The 15,210-nt window shown below is 39.3% G+C and overlaps 1 protein-coding gene and 1 long non-coding RNA gene across 2 annotated transcripts in view; one reads left to right on the top strand and one right to left on the bottom strand.

The window, feature by feature from the left end:
• Positions 1-5,025, bottom strand: part of ATP6V0D2 (ATPase H+ transporting V0 subunit d2) — a 52,601-nt gene extending 47,576 nt beyond the window's left edge. Inside the window, exon 1 of the mRNA XM_001082286.5 lies at positions 4,579-5,025. Coding sequence (XP_001082286.1) covers positions 4,579-4,708 — 130 coding nt within the window. The 5' untranslated portion in view covers positions 4,709-5,025. The remainder of the gene's footprint in view (positions 1-4,578) is intronic.
• LOC144330619 (uncharacterized) overlaps positions 1-13,962 on the top strand; it is a 56,012-nt gene extending 42,050 nt beyond the window's left edge. Inside the window, exons 3-5 of the long non-coding RNA XR_013396925.1 lie at positions 4,558-4,730; positions 6,149-6,201; positions 11,359-13,962. This is a non-coding gene — a long non-coding RNA (uncharacterized LOC144330619). The remainder of the gene's footprint in view (positions 1-4,557; positions 4,731-6,148; positions 6,202-11,358) is intronic.
• Positions 13,963-15,210: the final 1,248 nt, after the last annotated feature.

Genomic DNA, 15,210 nt, shown 5'->3' with positions numbered 1-15,210 from the left:
AATTCTAGCTACTTGGGAGGCTAAGGCAGAAGAATCGCTTGAACCTGGGAGGCAGAGGTTGCAGTGAGTCAAGATCATGCTATTCGACACTAGCCTAGGTAACAGGAGCTAAACTGCGTCTCAAAAAAAAGGCTTAATACAGAATGACCTCCCACATCTTGAGAGCCAGTGGACACTGCTATCATATGTTTTAGAAAAGACTATTTACTACTAAACTTCAAGTATTAATTTACTATTTTGTCTTTTTTGAGAAGGGAAGAATATTTCCAAAAGTCTTATTTGTAATTTTAAAAAATTCTGATGCTGTTGTAGTTCTGGACAGCTTTGTAGTTCTGGATGGCCCCTGAAGACATGCACTAGCCTGGGAAAAGTGCGAGTAATTATCAGGCAGCACAAGCAATCTGTCAGGTGGTAGGTAGTCAGGGTTTGTGTGACTAGTTTCCTCTGGTTTCAGTGGCTTTCAACACAGCACACTCAGCCCTGTTTTTACAGCAACAATGAATCAGCCAGATGACCCAAGTAAACCCAGGCAACAAACCACCATTGGGAAAAAAAGATATGAGAGTCAGGGGAGGATTCAAGCTCAATTCTTACTCTCCCACAGATGGGACCCCTCCCAGCTTTGCTATTGGGAGGCTTTGGGAGTCCTTTGCTATTGGGAGTCCTTTCAAAATAACAGTAGTGTTGTTTTTTAAAAGAATATCCTATGCTCTTTCAAAGTTACTGTTTTGGTTCAAAGTCACTTTTAAAGACCCTAAAGTTTCTTTATAGATACAACTTTAAAGCAATACCAGTGACAAAGGCAATGGGAACTAATTTCCTTCTTCTGTACCTAGGAAAGGCTGAGTCACAGTGGATCCAGAGATCTGAATCAAGTCACAATTAGTCAGGGGCAGGCCTCGGAATACATGAGTATTTCTTACTGCACTGAACCCAATTATGCACACAATTAAGCACAATTATGAATACTAACACTTTTCAAAGCTTTGCTAGATGATCTTTATTTTCTCTCTTCTAAATTTACCCAAAACCTTATATGTTCCTTGCAAGTTGTTCTAAAACAATTTGTTGCTATCAGAACACTTTCCTTTTAAAGACCAGATGACTTAAAAAGACTAAAAGCAAATTTAATCTTGGCCAAGTTAGTTTTTCTTTTACAGAAAGTGCCTGCTTCAACATATGGTATTGGAATGGCACAGTGTAACATGTTCTTTATCCATAGTATGTATGGTGTATATTTTGCGCAAAAGTAAACTAAAATCCTTAAGCCCCGAGAATTCTATTCCAACAAGTGCCTTTGATTCTTCTCAACTCTGAATCTAGCTCCGGGTGGACTGAGTCTCCCTAAGTACATTCACAGATGCAACTGTTGCATTGCTGTTCACACACTCTTTATTTCTCAACATCCTATAAAATAATCAGGTAGAACACTCATTATTTTCTATTTCAAAATGGAGTGGACATCAACTCAACACAGACCTAGTCATATATCTTCAATTTATACTCAGGAGGCAATGGCATATTTTTGTGGAAAAGGAGACACAGATAGCTCTATCCATCCTCCATCACTGTGACAGCCTGTTAGGTGGTCACAGCCATTCTAAGTCCTAGTGTCCTCAACTAACAGAGGACATGAAATTCTTGTTTAGATTTGTTTTCTCAGCAGTCAGTCATGATAACCTAAACATGGTTTGATGATTCACGCTTGATATTTCTGGGAGTCTCTGAACAGTAGACTGGCATACAGATTCAAATGTAGCTGAGAATTGGGAGGAGAGAGAGGTAGAAATCATGAGACACAATGACAACAAAGCAATAGAGCACAGGTGGGGTGGCTTCAGGTGGTTTCCCATCCCCTGACGTTGTATGGAAAATTCTGCATATGCCTGATTTACAAGCTTTATTTTTGAGATCTTTGAGAGGGTTTGAAACCTTTTCTTCTCTCCCAAACTGAAAATGAAGATACCAGATTCAGCTTACTGTCTGCGTAGAGGATAGATCTGTTAATCTCATTTCTTCCTCCTTCTATCTATCCCCTTGCCTCAACAAGTCTTTTGATTAAAATGGACTTTGGCAGAAAATATAGGGAGCAGTTTTTAAATTCCTGATTTTTATCTTTTTACTTTCTAGAATTCTTTTTTTTTTTTTTTTTTTTTGTTTTTCCTGAGACAGGGTCTCACTCTGTCACCCAGGCTGGAGCACAGTGGTGCAGTTACAGCTCACTGCAGCCTCAACCTTTTAGGCTCAAGCCATCCTCCTGCCACAGCCTCCCAAGTAGCTGGGACTACAGGCATGCACCGCCATGCCTAGTCTATTTTTAAAATTTTTAGTAGAGATGAGGTCTTGCTATGTTGCTCAGGCTGGTCTTGAACTCCTGGTCTCAAGCAATCCTCCCACCTAGGCCTTTCAAAATGCTGGGATTGTAGGCATGAGCCACTACACCCAACTTATTTTCTAGAATTCTTTTTTTTTTTTTTTTTTTTTGAGACAGAGTTTCACTCTGTCGCCTAGGCTGGAGTGCAGTGGCGTTATCTCAACTCACTGCAACCTCTGCCTCTCAGGTTCAAGAAATTATCCTGCCTCAGTCTCCCGAATAGCTGGGATTACAGGTGTCTGCCACCACACCCGACTAATTTTTTCTATTTCTAGTAGACATGGGGTTTTACAGGTGTGAGCCACCTCTCCAGGCCTAGAATTCTTTATATGGCTTTAGATACGGCTTCCCTTGATTTATCTCTGAATTTTCTTTCTTTCTTTCTCTCTTTCTCTTTCTTTCTTTCTTTCTTTCTTTCTTTCTTTCTTTCTTTCTTTCTCTCTCTCTTTCTTTCTTTCTTTTTGTATCACAAAGATATTTTATGTATTCCTTGCATTTAAATTTGCATTCCTTAGCTCATTTAAGAACTTGGCTGAAAACTAAATATAATTCATTAAAATGGCTTCTCTCAGAAACACTTAGCCCTGTGTTCTTTATTTTATGCAGATTTTCTATACATGATTAACATTCTCCAGTCACCAAACTCCTATTTTCATACGCTGAAGTGACTTAAGACTTGGGGTTTTACTGTAATTATTTGTAGCCAACAGAGTTAGTTATCTGAAAGGTTCTTGCTGTTTGCAATGCTAATGGAAGAGCAGGGTTTGTCCTAACTTGGGTGGTTCTGTCTGAACTCTGGCTTTAACTGGTCAGAACTATAAACAAGTTGCCTCAGGACCCTTCAGCCCTACTTGAGGAGGCTGCAAAGTCACCTTTAGAAGATTCATTGGTTCGCTTTTGCCTTTTAATATCCTTCCTAGGAGGCTTTATTCTTAGCGCTTTCTTGCCTTTTCTAGGATAACCTGGAAGCGCTAAACCACCTTATTATTGACCTATATGGGTTTTATAAGTATGTTTCAAAATGAGTGAGTGTAGCTGTTTTTAATAATAAAAATACTTTTACAGATGTGGAATCTTTGGTAACGTTTTGGAAAAAAATTGTGGTTTAGAGACAGTTTCCACTTGTTGAGTACTTATTTATTATAACTGAGAACACTGTGGCTCAGAGGCTTGGAGCCACAGGTCACCTACTCAGGCATGACAGAAGTCAAATCCAGGACTATTGAATCCAGGGCTGGCCCCACCAGTAACGTCTCTTGATTTTTTTTTTAACTTCAGTTAAAGGTAAACTTCAAACTCTCAAATTAATAGATACTGAGAAATGTGATAGAATAAAATTCTATAGAACAAGGTTTTAAATATATATATTTTTTCTTTGCCATAGATCCCTTGGCAGTTTGGAGAAGTCCTTCTCCAAATAATGTTTATAAATATGTAGAATGAAAATACACAGGATTACAGAGGAAACCAAATATTTTTAAACATAGTTATCAAAATGTCTTTAAAATGTATAAGAATCTGGCCGGGCATGGTGGCTCATGCCTGTAATTCCAGCACTTTGGGAGGCCAAGGCAGCAGATCACCTGAGGTCAGGAGTTCGAGACCAGCCTGGCCAACATGGTAAAACCCCATCTCTCCAAAAAGTACAAAAATTAGTCGGGCCAGGTGGTGGGCACCTGTAATCCCAGTTACTTGGGAGACTGAGGCAGGAGAATCACTTGAACCCAGGAGGCAGAAGTTGCAGTGAGCCAAGACCACGCCACTATACTTCAGCCTATGCAACAAGAGTGAAACTCTGTCTCAATAAATAAATAAATAATAAAAGATGCGTGTAATATCTAACTTCAAAATAGAGAAAACATACATGACATTTCAAGGTATCTGCAAGAACTTTAAAGGGATATGAAAACATTGAATTTTTGTTGGTGACAGTGTCACAGCTACTACTTATCTTAACCACTGTGATTTGTTGCCTACATTCGTAATGAAAGATGTTATATTTCACTTAGAGATTAAAAATAGAGATGTATTTTTTTTCCTCATTCAAGTTTATGGACCCCAGAAATCTGGACTGCAGGAATAAGGATCTGCTCAGAACTCTCAAACCATAGGATTATGGGTTTTTTTTCTCCATGCTTCTGTAGAGCGACATCATTTCAATTTTTTTTTTCTTCTTTTTAAAGGGTGAGAAGAGTTACACTTACCTTCTAGGGTCTCACACTGGACCAGGTTGATATAGTCTTGCTGGGTCAGGAGACTGGCCTTGCATCCTCGAACCAGGCCCTCCAGGTAGCCATGGTCCACGTTGAAGTACAGCTCCGCACCTTCGAGCATGGGGGAAGAGATCGAAGCCAAGGTAGGGTGAAACAGCTCTGTAGTTCTGGACGGCCCCTGAAGACATGCACTAGCCTGGGAAAAGTGCGAGTAATTATCAGGCAGCACAAGCAATCTGTCAGGTGGTAGGTAGTCAGGGTTTGTGTGACTAGTTTCCTCTGGTTTCAGTGGCTTTCAACACAGCACACTCAGCCCTGTTTTTACAGCAACAATGAATCAGCCAGATGACCCAAGTAAACCCAGGCAACAAACCACCATTGGGAAAAAAAGATATGAGAGTCAGGGGAGGATTCAAGCTCAATTCTTACTCTCCCACAGATGGGACCCTTCCCAGCTTTGCTGGGAGGCTTCAAACACCTGAATGTTTTGTAAACATTCCTACCACCAGCTGAGCTTTCATCTGTAATTTACACTAACCCAGAATTCTTTGAGGACTATCAACATGAACATCAACATGAACAAAGAGAGGGTTTTTTTTTTTTTTTTTGAGACGGAGTCTCGCTCTGTTGCCCAGACTGGAGTGCAGTGGCCAGATCTCAGCTCACTGCAAGCTCCACCTCCCAGGTTTATGCCATTCTCCTGCCTCAGCCTCCTGAGTAGCTGGGACTACAGGCGCCCGCCACCTCGCCCGGCTAGTTTTTTTGTATTTTTTAGTAGAGACGGGGTTTCACCGTGTTAGCCAGGATGGTCTCGATCTCCTGACCTCGTGATCCGCCCGTCTCGGCCTCCCAAAGTGCTGGGATTACAGGCTTGAGCCACCGCACCCGGCCTGAGAGGGTCTTTTAGTAAAAATAATTTAATATAGACCGGCATGGTGTCTTACCTGTAATCTCAGCACTTTGGGAGGCTTAAGGGGGCAGATCACCTGAGGTGGAGACCAGCTTGACCAGCATGGTGAAACCCCGTCTCTACCAAAAATATAAAAATTAGCCAGGCTTTGTGGTGCATGCCTGTAATTCCAGCTACTTGGGAGGCTGAGGCATGAGAATTGATTGAACCTGGGAGGCGGAGGTTGCAGTGAGCTGAGATCATGCCATTCCTCTCCAGCCTGGGGGATAGAGTGAGAGTCTGTCTCAAAATAATAATAATGATTATTATTATTATTATTATTATTATATAAGTAAATCAAATGTGGCTAGGCAGTTTGAAGAGTCATGAGAACCTAATTCTGCTACACAGTTCATTTGTAAGACAAATGGTCAGAAATGTCCTAAAATTGCCAAAGGATCGTAGCTGCTTCCTAGCCAGTCAAAGGGCACAGCCCAGAAAACAGTCCTGGAAGCAGATACACAACGCTATGATTCTATAATAATAAGCCACTACCTCTGCAAAATTGGACTGCTTATAAGGCACCCTATTTTCTTTTTCCTACTTAAATCTCATGATTACTCTGCGATGTGGATCTGCACGGACAATATTATTACTAAAATCACAAATAAGGAACAAGTCCTCAGAAGCTGTGAGGCAGCTCAAAACGCATAGCTGGCAATACAGTAAGTATTTAATGAAGCTGGGACTTATGTTGAGTTTCATGCTCCAAAAGGAGTGCTTGTTCTCCCATATATTGTATTTAGTTAAAAAATTATGTCAAATATCCTGAATGCTATTTGCATATAGAGTGTTTCATATATATTGTGTCAAATCTTTAATTGGAACTAAAGTCCCAGGAATTCTCCAGTCTCTACCACGGTATTTCCAAACTGTGTGGGAGAAGCTAGATAAAATGGAATCAATGTAAATTCTGCTTTGATTGTTGAAAATCACAGAGAATCAAACTTACCTTTATGCAGTGCCCAGACTTTGAAAGTATTCAATAAATAGAGGCTCTCGTTATGTTATCATTCTCTATCCACCCACCACAATTCCACCATCCTTAAACACCCTGAGTGTGTTTTATGTTGAATCAATCACTTATTTATCACTTCTGTGGTCTAAAGACAACGGTTACCTATCCTCAGTTTTATAGAGTTCAAACTAATACAACTTAAATAAATTATAAACACCACGCTTATCTTTTCCTAATTATTTTACTATGTTTAACTATTATTTGTGCACTTGAGGTGATTATGGCTATTGTATTTGTAAGGTAGATATTCTATATAATGACATGCTGTCATGCATCTCTTCTCAACTCCGGGTTGAATGACATAATGATGGTAGCTTGTAGCAGACCATGGCAGGAATGAAGTATTTTACCATGAAAATAGTCAAATGTTGCAAATCAGGGCTTGATTCATTGGTTAATTGTCCGGTCTTGAGAAAAAGATGGAGAAAATGTTAATAAAGCAAAAGTATGTAATGTTTATAGTCATTATATTGTAAATTGCAACCAATTTGAAGAAATGTTCTATTAGTATTTAAAAACTGTTATCTGATTCAGCAAGGAAGCCACTCACTTTATGAAGAACAAGAGAAGTTTTGACATATGTCTTCGTTGTTTCACTTTCACGTTATTCATTAATGTAAACAGAAATATTAGCCAGTATTTATGTTGGATATTCACTTATTTGTCAATTGCAAGTATAGGTTGGGTACAGATAGAAGAATTGAACAAACAAAAAAATCAATGAAAATGTTCTGTGAAAATCAATTCACTATTGAATTGGAATTTACAATGAAGAGTGTTTTTTTGGCTGGGCGCAGTGACTCACGCCTGTAATCTCAGCACTTTGGGAGGCTGAGGCAGGTGGATTGCTTAATAAGGCCAAGAGTCTGAGATCAGCCTAGGCAACATAGTGAGACTTGGTGTCCACAAAAAAATTTTAAAAAATTAACCAGGCATGGTGGTGCACACCTGTGGTCCTAGCTACTTGGGAAGCTGAGGTGGGAGTATCACTTGAGCTGGCTAGGCACAGGTTGCAGTGAGCCAAGATCACACCACTGCACTCCAGCCTGGGTGACACAGTGAGAGCCAATTTCAAAGAAAAAGTATTATTTTATTGTTACTTATAAATTGGGTGATACACATTCTTTGCATCAATAAAATTGAAAATAAACATGCCATACATTTTTACGGACAGCCAGTTGTTACACATGCATACCACAACATCTTCAGAGTCTTGCCTAGAGCCAGTCCTGCAGGTCAACATGCTCAAAAAAAAAAAAAAAAAAAAGGATTTTGTTGCTGTGTGTGTGCAGAACAACTTTCCAATTTGCCATATTTTACATTTATATGTAGATACAAGTTTTGATGCATCTTTAAAATAATAGTCACCCACATTTTTTGCTATTATGAAATTAAGGCAGCAAAGTGTTCCCCTTTCCCTCCACATTGTCCTTCTCATCTGGCAGAAGTAAAAATGTCTCACTCCTGCTAAAGGTACTTGTCATAAATGCCATCAAGCTCACAAGAGATGAGAGGAAACCAAAAAGAATGACAAGATCTGGAGTTTCTTTATAAATGGGTCCTTATGGTGAAAACATAACAAAATTGTCATTCCAGTGTTTAAACTACCAGTGATGTTCAGGAGAGTGGGCTTTGGAGTGTGACGGGCATGGGTTTGTGACTCCGTCTCTCTAATGGCCATGTGTGAAATGGAAATAATAACACCTGCCTCATAGGTTGTTGCCAAAACGAAATAAGATAAAATCTTTAACATGCTTAGCACAGGTGGGCATGTGTGCTAAGTACTTGGTGAAAGGAAGCTACAGTTTTAGTTATCCATGATTAATGACGGTCTGAAAATATTACATGGAAAATTCCAGAAATAAACAATTCATATATTTTAAACTTTGTGTCATTCTGGACAATGTGATGAAATCTCTCTCTCGCCAGCCCTCTATGCCCCAGCCAGAACATGAATCCTCCCTTTGTCCTCCAGGCTGTAGGCACCCCCGATTGTGAGTCACTTAGTAGCCATCTCAATTATCAAACCAAGTGTCAAGACATTTGTTTTGTGTTCAAGTAACACTTATTTTACTTAATAATGAACTCAACGTGCAAGAGTAGTACCTCTAATTTATAGATAAACTTTAAATTACGCAGGTATGTATGTACAGGAAAAAACAGTACATAAAGAGTTTCCATTGGGGTGGATTAGGAGGGTCTATTGTACAAAAACCACTGTAATCACTTTTATTTATTTGTTTATTTATTTTTTGAGAAGGAGTCTCACTCTGTCCCCCAGGCTGGAGTGCAGTGGCACGATCTCGGCTCACTTCAACCTGTAACTCCCGGCTTCAAGCGATTCTCCTACCTCAGCCTCTGAGTAGCTGGGATTACAGGCACATGCCATCAAGCCCAGCTAATCTTTGTATTTTTAGTAAAGATGGGGTTTCACCGTGTTGGCCAGGCTAGTCTCAAACTCCTGGCCTCAAGTGATCTGCCCACCCCAGCCTCCCAAAGTCCTGGGATTACAGGCGTGACCCACTGAGACTGGCCTGTAATCACTTTTAGATTGAATTTCCTAAATCCAGGAACAGTGCCTTATTCATTTTTCTTTTTTCTTTTCTTTTCTTTTTTTTTTTCTTTTGTTTTAAGAGGCAGGGACTCACTGTCACCCCGGCTGAAGTGCAGTGGTGTGATCATGGCTTACTTCAGTCTTGAACTCTTGGTCTCAAACCATCTTCCCACCTCAGGTTCCTGAGCAGCTGATACTACGGGTGCACACCAACAGTCCTGGCTCATTTTTCCATCTCTCCAGTGCTTAGTAGCATGCCTTGTTGGGGGCCAGAGAATTCAATACTCATTTCATGAATTAACTAGAGTCAGTTTTAAAATGACTTAAAATTGCTTTTACAGAATATTTAATTCCCCGTTTCTCTAGGAAACACTATAATTGGTAAGTGTATCTGAAGAGTGAGGGTATTTTGTGGTTTTGTAGTGTAATGCACATACATATATAATTGTGGATGTGTGTATATCTGTATAGGATGTACAGGAATTATTGTGACTTTCTGTCAGCTTCAGGGGTTCCCAAGAGTCATTATCTTCATAGCATTAGAGGATCAATTTATTCTGCAAGGAAAGGAGATATTCCTTGACGAAGTATAGTATAGTGTCTGTCACACTGAGCATAAAGAGCTTCTTTCTAGATGTAGTAGGTTCTTCAAAGCACAGTGTGAAAGCAAAGGAGAGGAAGGCTGCTTCCCACACATAGTCCTCCGATGTCTTCGATGCAGCTAAGGCAGCCCAAGGCTTTGCCAACTCTAAAGTAGTTGTCAGGGTGGACAGTCATATCCACTCTCAAACAGCCCCTGAGAGCATCTTTAGAGGCAGTGTGTGGTACACAATGCCCCCCAGAGCAGACCTATGATGCCATGGTTAATAGCCAATCAAAGGCCAGGTCAAAGCCCTTTCCTAGGACTATCGCACTTTAAAACCAAACCAAAACAAAACTTTTAAACTTTTTAGGTTGGGTACAGTGGCTCATGCCTGTGATCCCAGCACTTTGTGAGGCGGAGGCAGGTAGATCCCTTGAGCCTAGGAGTCCGAGACCAGCCTGGGCAACAGGAAAAAATCACGTCCTTACAAAAAGTACAAACAAACAAAAATTGACCAGGCATGGTGGACACGTGCCTGTAGTCTCAGCTACTTGGGAGTCTGAGGTGGGAGAATCGATTGAGCCCTCAGAGGTTAAGGCTTCAGTGAGCCTTGATCACACCACTGCACTCCAGCCTGGGCAACAGAGTGAGAACCTGTCTCAAAAAACCAAAACCAAAAACCAAAAAAAAAAATCCCAAAACAAAAAAACCAAAACCAAACTTTTAAGTTTTTTATGATGGAAAATTTTAAATATACAAGAAAGAAACACTACTATAATTAACTCCCACATATCCATCACCTACGTTCAATAATTATGGACTCATGGCCAACCTTGTGTCAGTTATACAAGGGATCAGTAAAGTATCTTTTATATAGGTCAAATAGTAAATATTTTAGGAATTGTGGGCCATTTCATCTCTGTTGAAACAACTCAACGTTGCTATTGTGGTGGAGAAGCAGCCGTATATCACACATAAATGAACGAACGTGGCTGTGTTCCAGTGTAACTTTTTTTACAGAAACAGTTCATGGGTCAGATTTGACTTCTAGGTTATAATTTGCCAACCCCTGATCTATATATAACCTTGCTCCCTTTCTTCCTACCCTGAACTATTTTCAGTTAAAACCAAGATATATTATTTTATCCATAAACATTTCAGTACTCTAAAAGATAAAGCTCCTCTTGCAATATAATTACAATTCTATTAGCATACTTAAAGTTATTCCTTAATATCAACAAAATCTAGGCTGGACACGATGGTTCACGCCTGTTATCTCAACACTTTGGAAGGCCAAGGCAGGTGGATTACCTGAGGTCAGGAGTTTGAGACTAACCTGGCCAACATGGCAAAATCCCGTCTCTACCAAAATACAAAAATTAGCCAGACATGGTGGTGGGTGCCTGTCTTCCCAGCTGAGGCTGAGGCACGAGAATCACTTGAACCCAGGAAGCAGAGTTTGCGGTGAGCCAAGGTCTCTCCACTGCACTCCAGCCTGGGAGACAGGGTGAGACTCAGTCTCAAACAAACAACAACAAAACCCCAAAATCTAGTCAATGTTCAAACTTTTCCAATTGTTTTATAATTTTTATTTTCTATTTTTGCAGTTGGTTTATTTGAATAGGAGACACTACAATTGGTTTACATGTTTTTATATTTTCTTTTAGGTATGCCTTCCCTCCTCTAACCCTTCTTTGCAAGAAACTGGTGGGTCATGTATCCTGTAGAGTTTTCCACATTTGGAATTTGCTGATTGCATCCTGTGGTGTCATTTAACTTGTGGTGGTGTCCCCTGCAATTCCTATAAATTGGTAGTTAGATCTGGAGCCTAGATTACAATTATGTTAGATTTTTCTTTTGTAAGAATACTCATAGCAGTACTGAATACTTGCATCAGAATGCATGTAACATTTGTCTCTCACTTTTTTTTTTCAAAGCAGCCATTTATGATCACCACCTAGATCCACTATTTCATTAAGAATAACAAAATAATGATATTTTTAGTTTATTATTCCTTCATTCATTAGCTGAAATACTCTAAAAAAGAAACTACATCAACTATTGGTTACCCTAGTATACAGTTTGTATAAAAAAGTCAGGATAGGCCAGGTGCGGTGGCTCACACCTGTAATCCCAGTACTTTGGGAGACCAAGGCAGGTGGACCATGAGGTCAGGAGTTCAAGACCAGCCTGACCAAGATGGTGAAACCTGGTCTCTGCTAAAAATCCAAAAATTAGCTGGGCATGGTGGCAGATGCCTGTTGTCCCAGCTGAGGCTGAGGCAGGAGAATCACTTGAACCCAGGAGGCGGAGTTTGCAGTGAGTTGAGATCACACCACTGCACTGCACTCCAGCCTGGGCGACAGAGCAAGACTTTGTCTCAAAAAAAAAAAAAAAAAAAAGGAAGAACAAGCAGGATAAAGGCCAAAGTGACCAATAAGGGTTTCTAACAAATAAAGATATTATTAACGTACATATTTAAACATGATTAACACGTTCTTTTGATATAACTCTGGCAAGATTTTTTGTCCTTCCTTCCTTCTTTCCTTCCTTCCTTCCTTCCTTCCTTCCTTCCTTCCTTCCTTCCTTCCTTCCTTCCTTCCTTCCTTCCTTCCTTCCTCTCTCTCTCTCTTTCTTTTCTTTCTTTCTTTCTTTCTCTCTCTTTCTCTCTCTCTCTCTCTCTCTCTCTTTCTTTCTTTCTTTTCGACAGTCTTGCTCTGTCACCCAGGCTGGATCACAGTGGTGCAATCTTGGTTCACTGCACCCTCTGCCTCCCAGGTTCAGGCGCCCGCCACTGCACCCAGCTAATTTTTGTATTTTTAGTAGCAGCGGGGTTTCACCATGTTGGCCAGGCGGGTCTTGAATTCCTGACCTCAAGTGATCCACTCACCTCAGCCTCCAAAGTGCTGGGATTACAGGCGTGAGCCACCACACCTAGCCAACTCTGACAGTTTTTGATAGCTTCCTTGCTTTCTGTAATGACTGGATCTTCCTAGCTCATTTTATACAATTTTTTTGCCCAGACCTAGAATGAGCTGTTCTTGGAGAAGCTCTGGTTTAACCTTGCAGTTTTTATTCCTGCTGCTTTATTAAGATATAATTGACAAAATTTGAATATATTTACTGTATAGAATGTGAATTTTTGATACATGTATACATTGCGAAATGATTACCTTTTTTTGTATGTGTATAAAGAGAAAAATTTAAGATCTAGTCTCTTAAATTTTAAGTGTACCATACAGTATTGTCACCTATACTCACCATGCTGCACATTGGGTCCCCCAGATTTACTCACCTTGTAACTGAACATTAGTACTCGTGGACAAACATCTCCCCATTTCCCCCACCTCCAGCCCCTGGCAATCAACATTCTACTTCTACTCTCTGTTTCTTTGAGTTCAACTTTTTCAGATGCCTCATATAAGTGAGGTCATACAGTTTTTGTCTTCTTAATCCCACTTCCGGGCATGTGTCCAAAGGAAATAAAGTCAATATCTCAAAGAGATATTTGCACTCCCATGTTCATTACAGCACATTATTCACAATAGCCAAGACATGGAAACCCAGTGTCCATCAGTGGATGAATGGATAAAGAAAATTAATAAAGCAAATACATTTATTTATATGTATATGTGTATATTTATATGTGTGTGTGTCTGTGTGTATATATATATAATGGAGTATGTATTATTTATTATTATTTATTTAGTCATAAAAGAGAAGGAAATCCATTTGTAACAACATTGATGAGCTTTGAGAAGATGGCAGTTCTTTTGTTAAAAAAAAAAAAGGAAATTAAAAGAAAAAGATATGGAATCTCACTATGTTGCCCAGACTGCTCACCTGGGCTCAAGTGATCCTCTACCTGGGCCTACCAAAGTGCTGGGATTCCAGGAAGACTGCAGTTCTTAGTGCATGTTCAGAAAAATGCAAAGCCCTTGCAGTGTGTGGACGATATAATACGTGGTGTGATGGCCCCACACTCGTCTCTGGAATCTAAAGTGAGGGCCCAGGAGGCACACATCTAAGAGCAGATGTGCTCAGTAGGGAACAGTGCTTTTGTGGATGGCTATGTGGTTACCTTTTCTTAACTTTCTCTCTACTAATTAAGTTTTTCTAACTAGAACATGTCAAAACAAAACAAACCCTCCATATCAGTCCAAGAAAAACATTTTCCTGGAAAAAGTGAATTATAAAGTCATATGAACTTGATGCCTGTGTATGTTCTTCAAGGATTCTAGCTTCACTAAGGCAGATTACAGTGAGAAAACTTAGCATGTGACTGTCTTCAGTATCAGAACACTGCAGGCAAACCTGATAGCTCTCTTGACATTGATTCAGAACAGATATTATGCTCCTCAGACAGAACACACTTCTGGTTAACTTGCTTTTGATAAACAGAGGAGAATTTGTGAACTGTCGCCAGAACCATTGACTTCTTGGACTACTTCACCCAGAAGGATCTCTTATGTTTGGGGTTGGAAGTGGGGACCACTTATGCTTTGTTGATTTTGGCAATTTAAAGTTATAAGAATATTTTAATAGTTTCTTCTTCCTGAAGATAAGACTAAAAGAATTTCAGGTGTTGGTTGGCTGTTAAGTCTTCCTTGGCAGTAATTTGTAATGTGTTATTTGCCCAAATGGTTTACCTTTTGTATTTTAACAAAATAATATTTTTGCTATTATATATTAATTAAACCTGGACCTAATTTAGTATATCTTCCTTCATAGTATCTCACTGTTCTTCAGTGACCTTATTTCATTTCTTGTTACAAAATCTGTCTATTGGCAAGAATTTTTATTTGAATTAGAAAAATGGAAAAATCGATAATCATTTATTAACATTTAGATAAAATATTTATGTAGGTATTAACTACAAAGCAAAGGTAAAAAGTGCAAAATCATGGAATAACTGTATATTTCAAATGCTTAAGGGAATTACTTCGTACTTTAATCCAAATTCTATATTCTGATTGCAGTGAAATGAATAATTACCTGGGAAAGATGATAATTTTTTTCTATATTTTATTGTATTTTATTGTCGTTATTTTCTTTTCTGCTTACCAGAGCAATGCATACTTTTTAAAAAATTGAGCCATTACAAAAATATATGAGATTAAAGCTACCTAATACCACTCTTAAAGAGAACCTCTCATAACAATTTGGGGAACCACTAAAATTGCTTATTGAAGCACCGAAATACTTGCTTGGGGTGGCAGAATTAATTTTCAAAGGTCATTTTGATTTTGAACCACAAGAGGTCACCATAACATTATAGCAAGTGTCTACATTTGGTTCCTCCCATCTGCAAATTTTTAATTTGAAATATGTCATGTCAAAGTTTTAACAAGTGGCTTCAGGTTGTTTATGTTAAGAGATTCTTTAGACATCTCACTAAGTGTCAAGGAGTTCTGCTATTCCCTAGCTCTTACTCACTCCTCAAACCACTGTTGGTCTTCATCACAAATGTCAAGCCCTTCTTCTCTTTCCTAAACGGCAAGTAACTTTTTACCTCTTTG

The sequence above is a fragment of the Macaca mulatta genome, chromosome 8 (assembly GCF_049350105.2).
Source record: "Macaca mulatta isolate MMU2019108-1 chromosome 8, T2T-MMU8v2.0, whole genome shotgun sequence".
Lineage (NCBI taxonomy): Eukaryota > Metazoa > Chordata > Mammalia > Primates > Cercopithecidae > Macaca > Macaca mulatta.
This window is presented reverse-complemented; position numbering and strand designations above follow the sequence as displayed.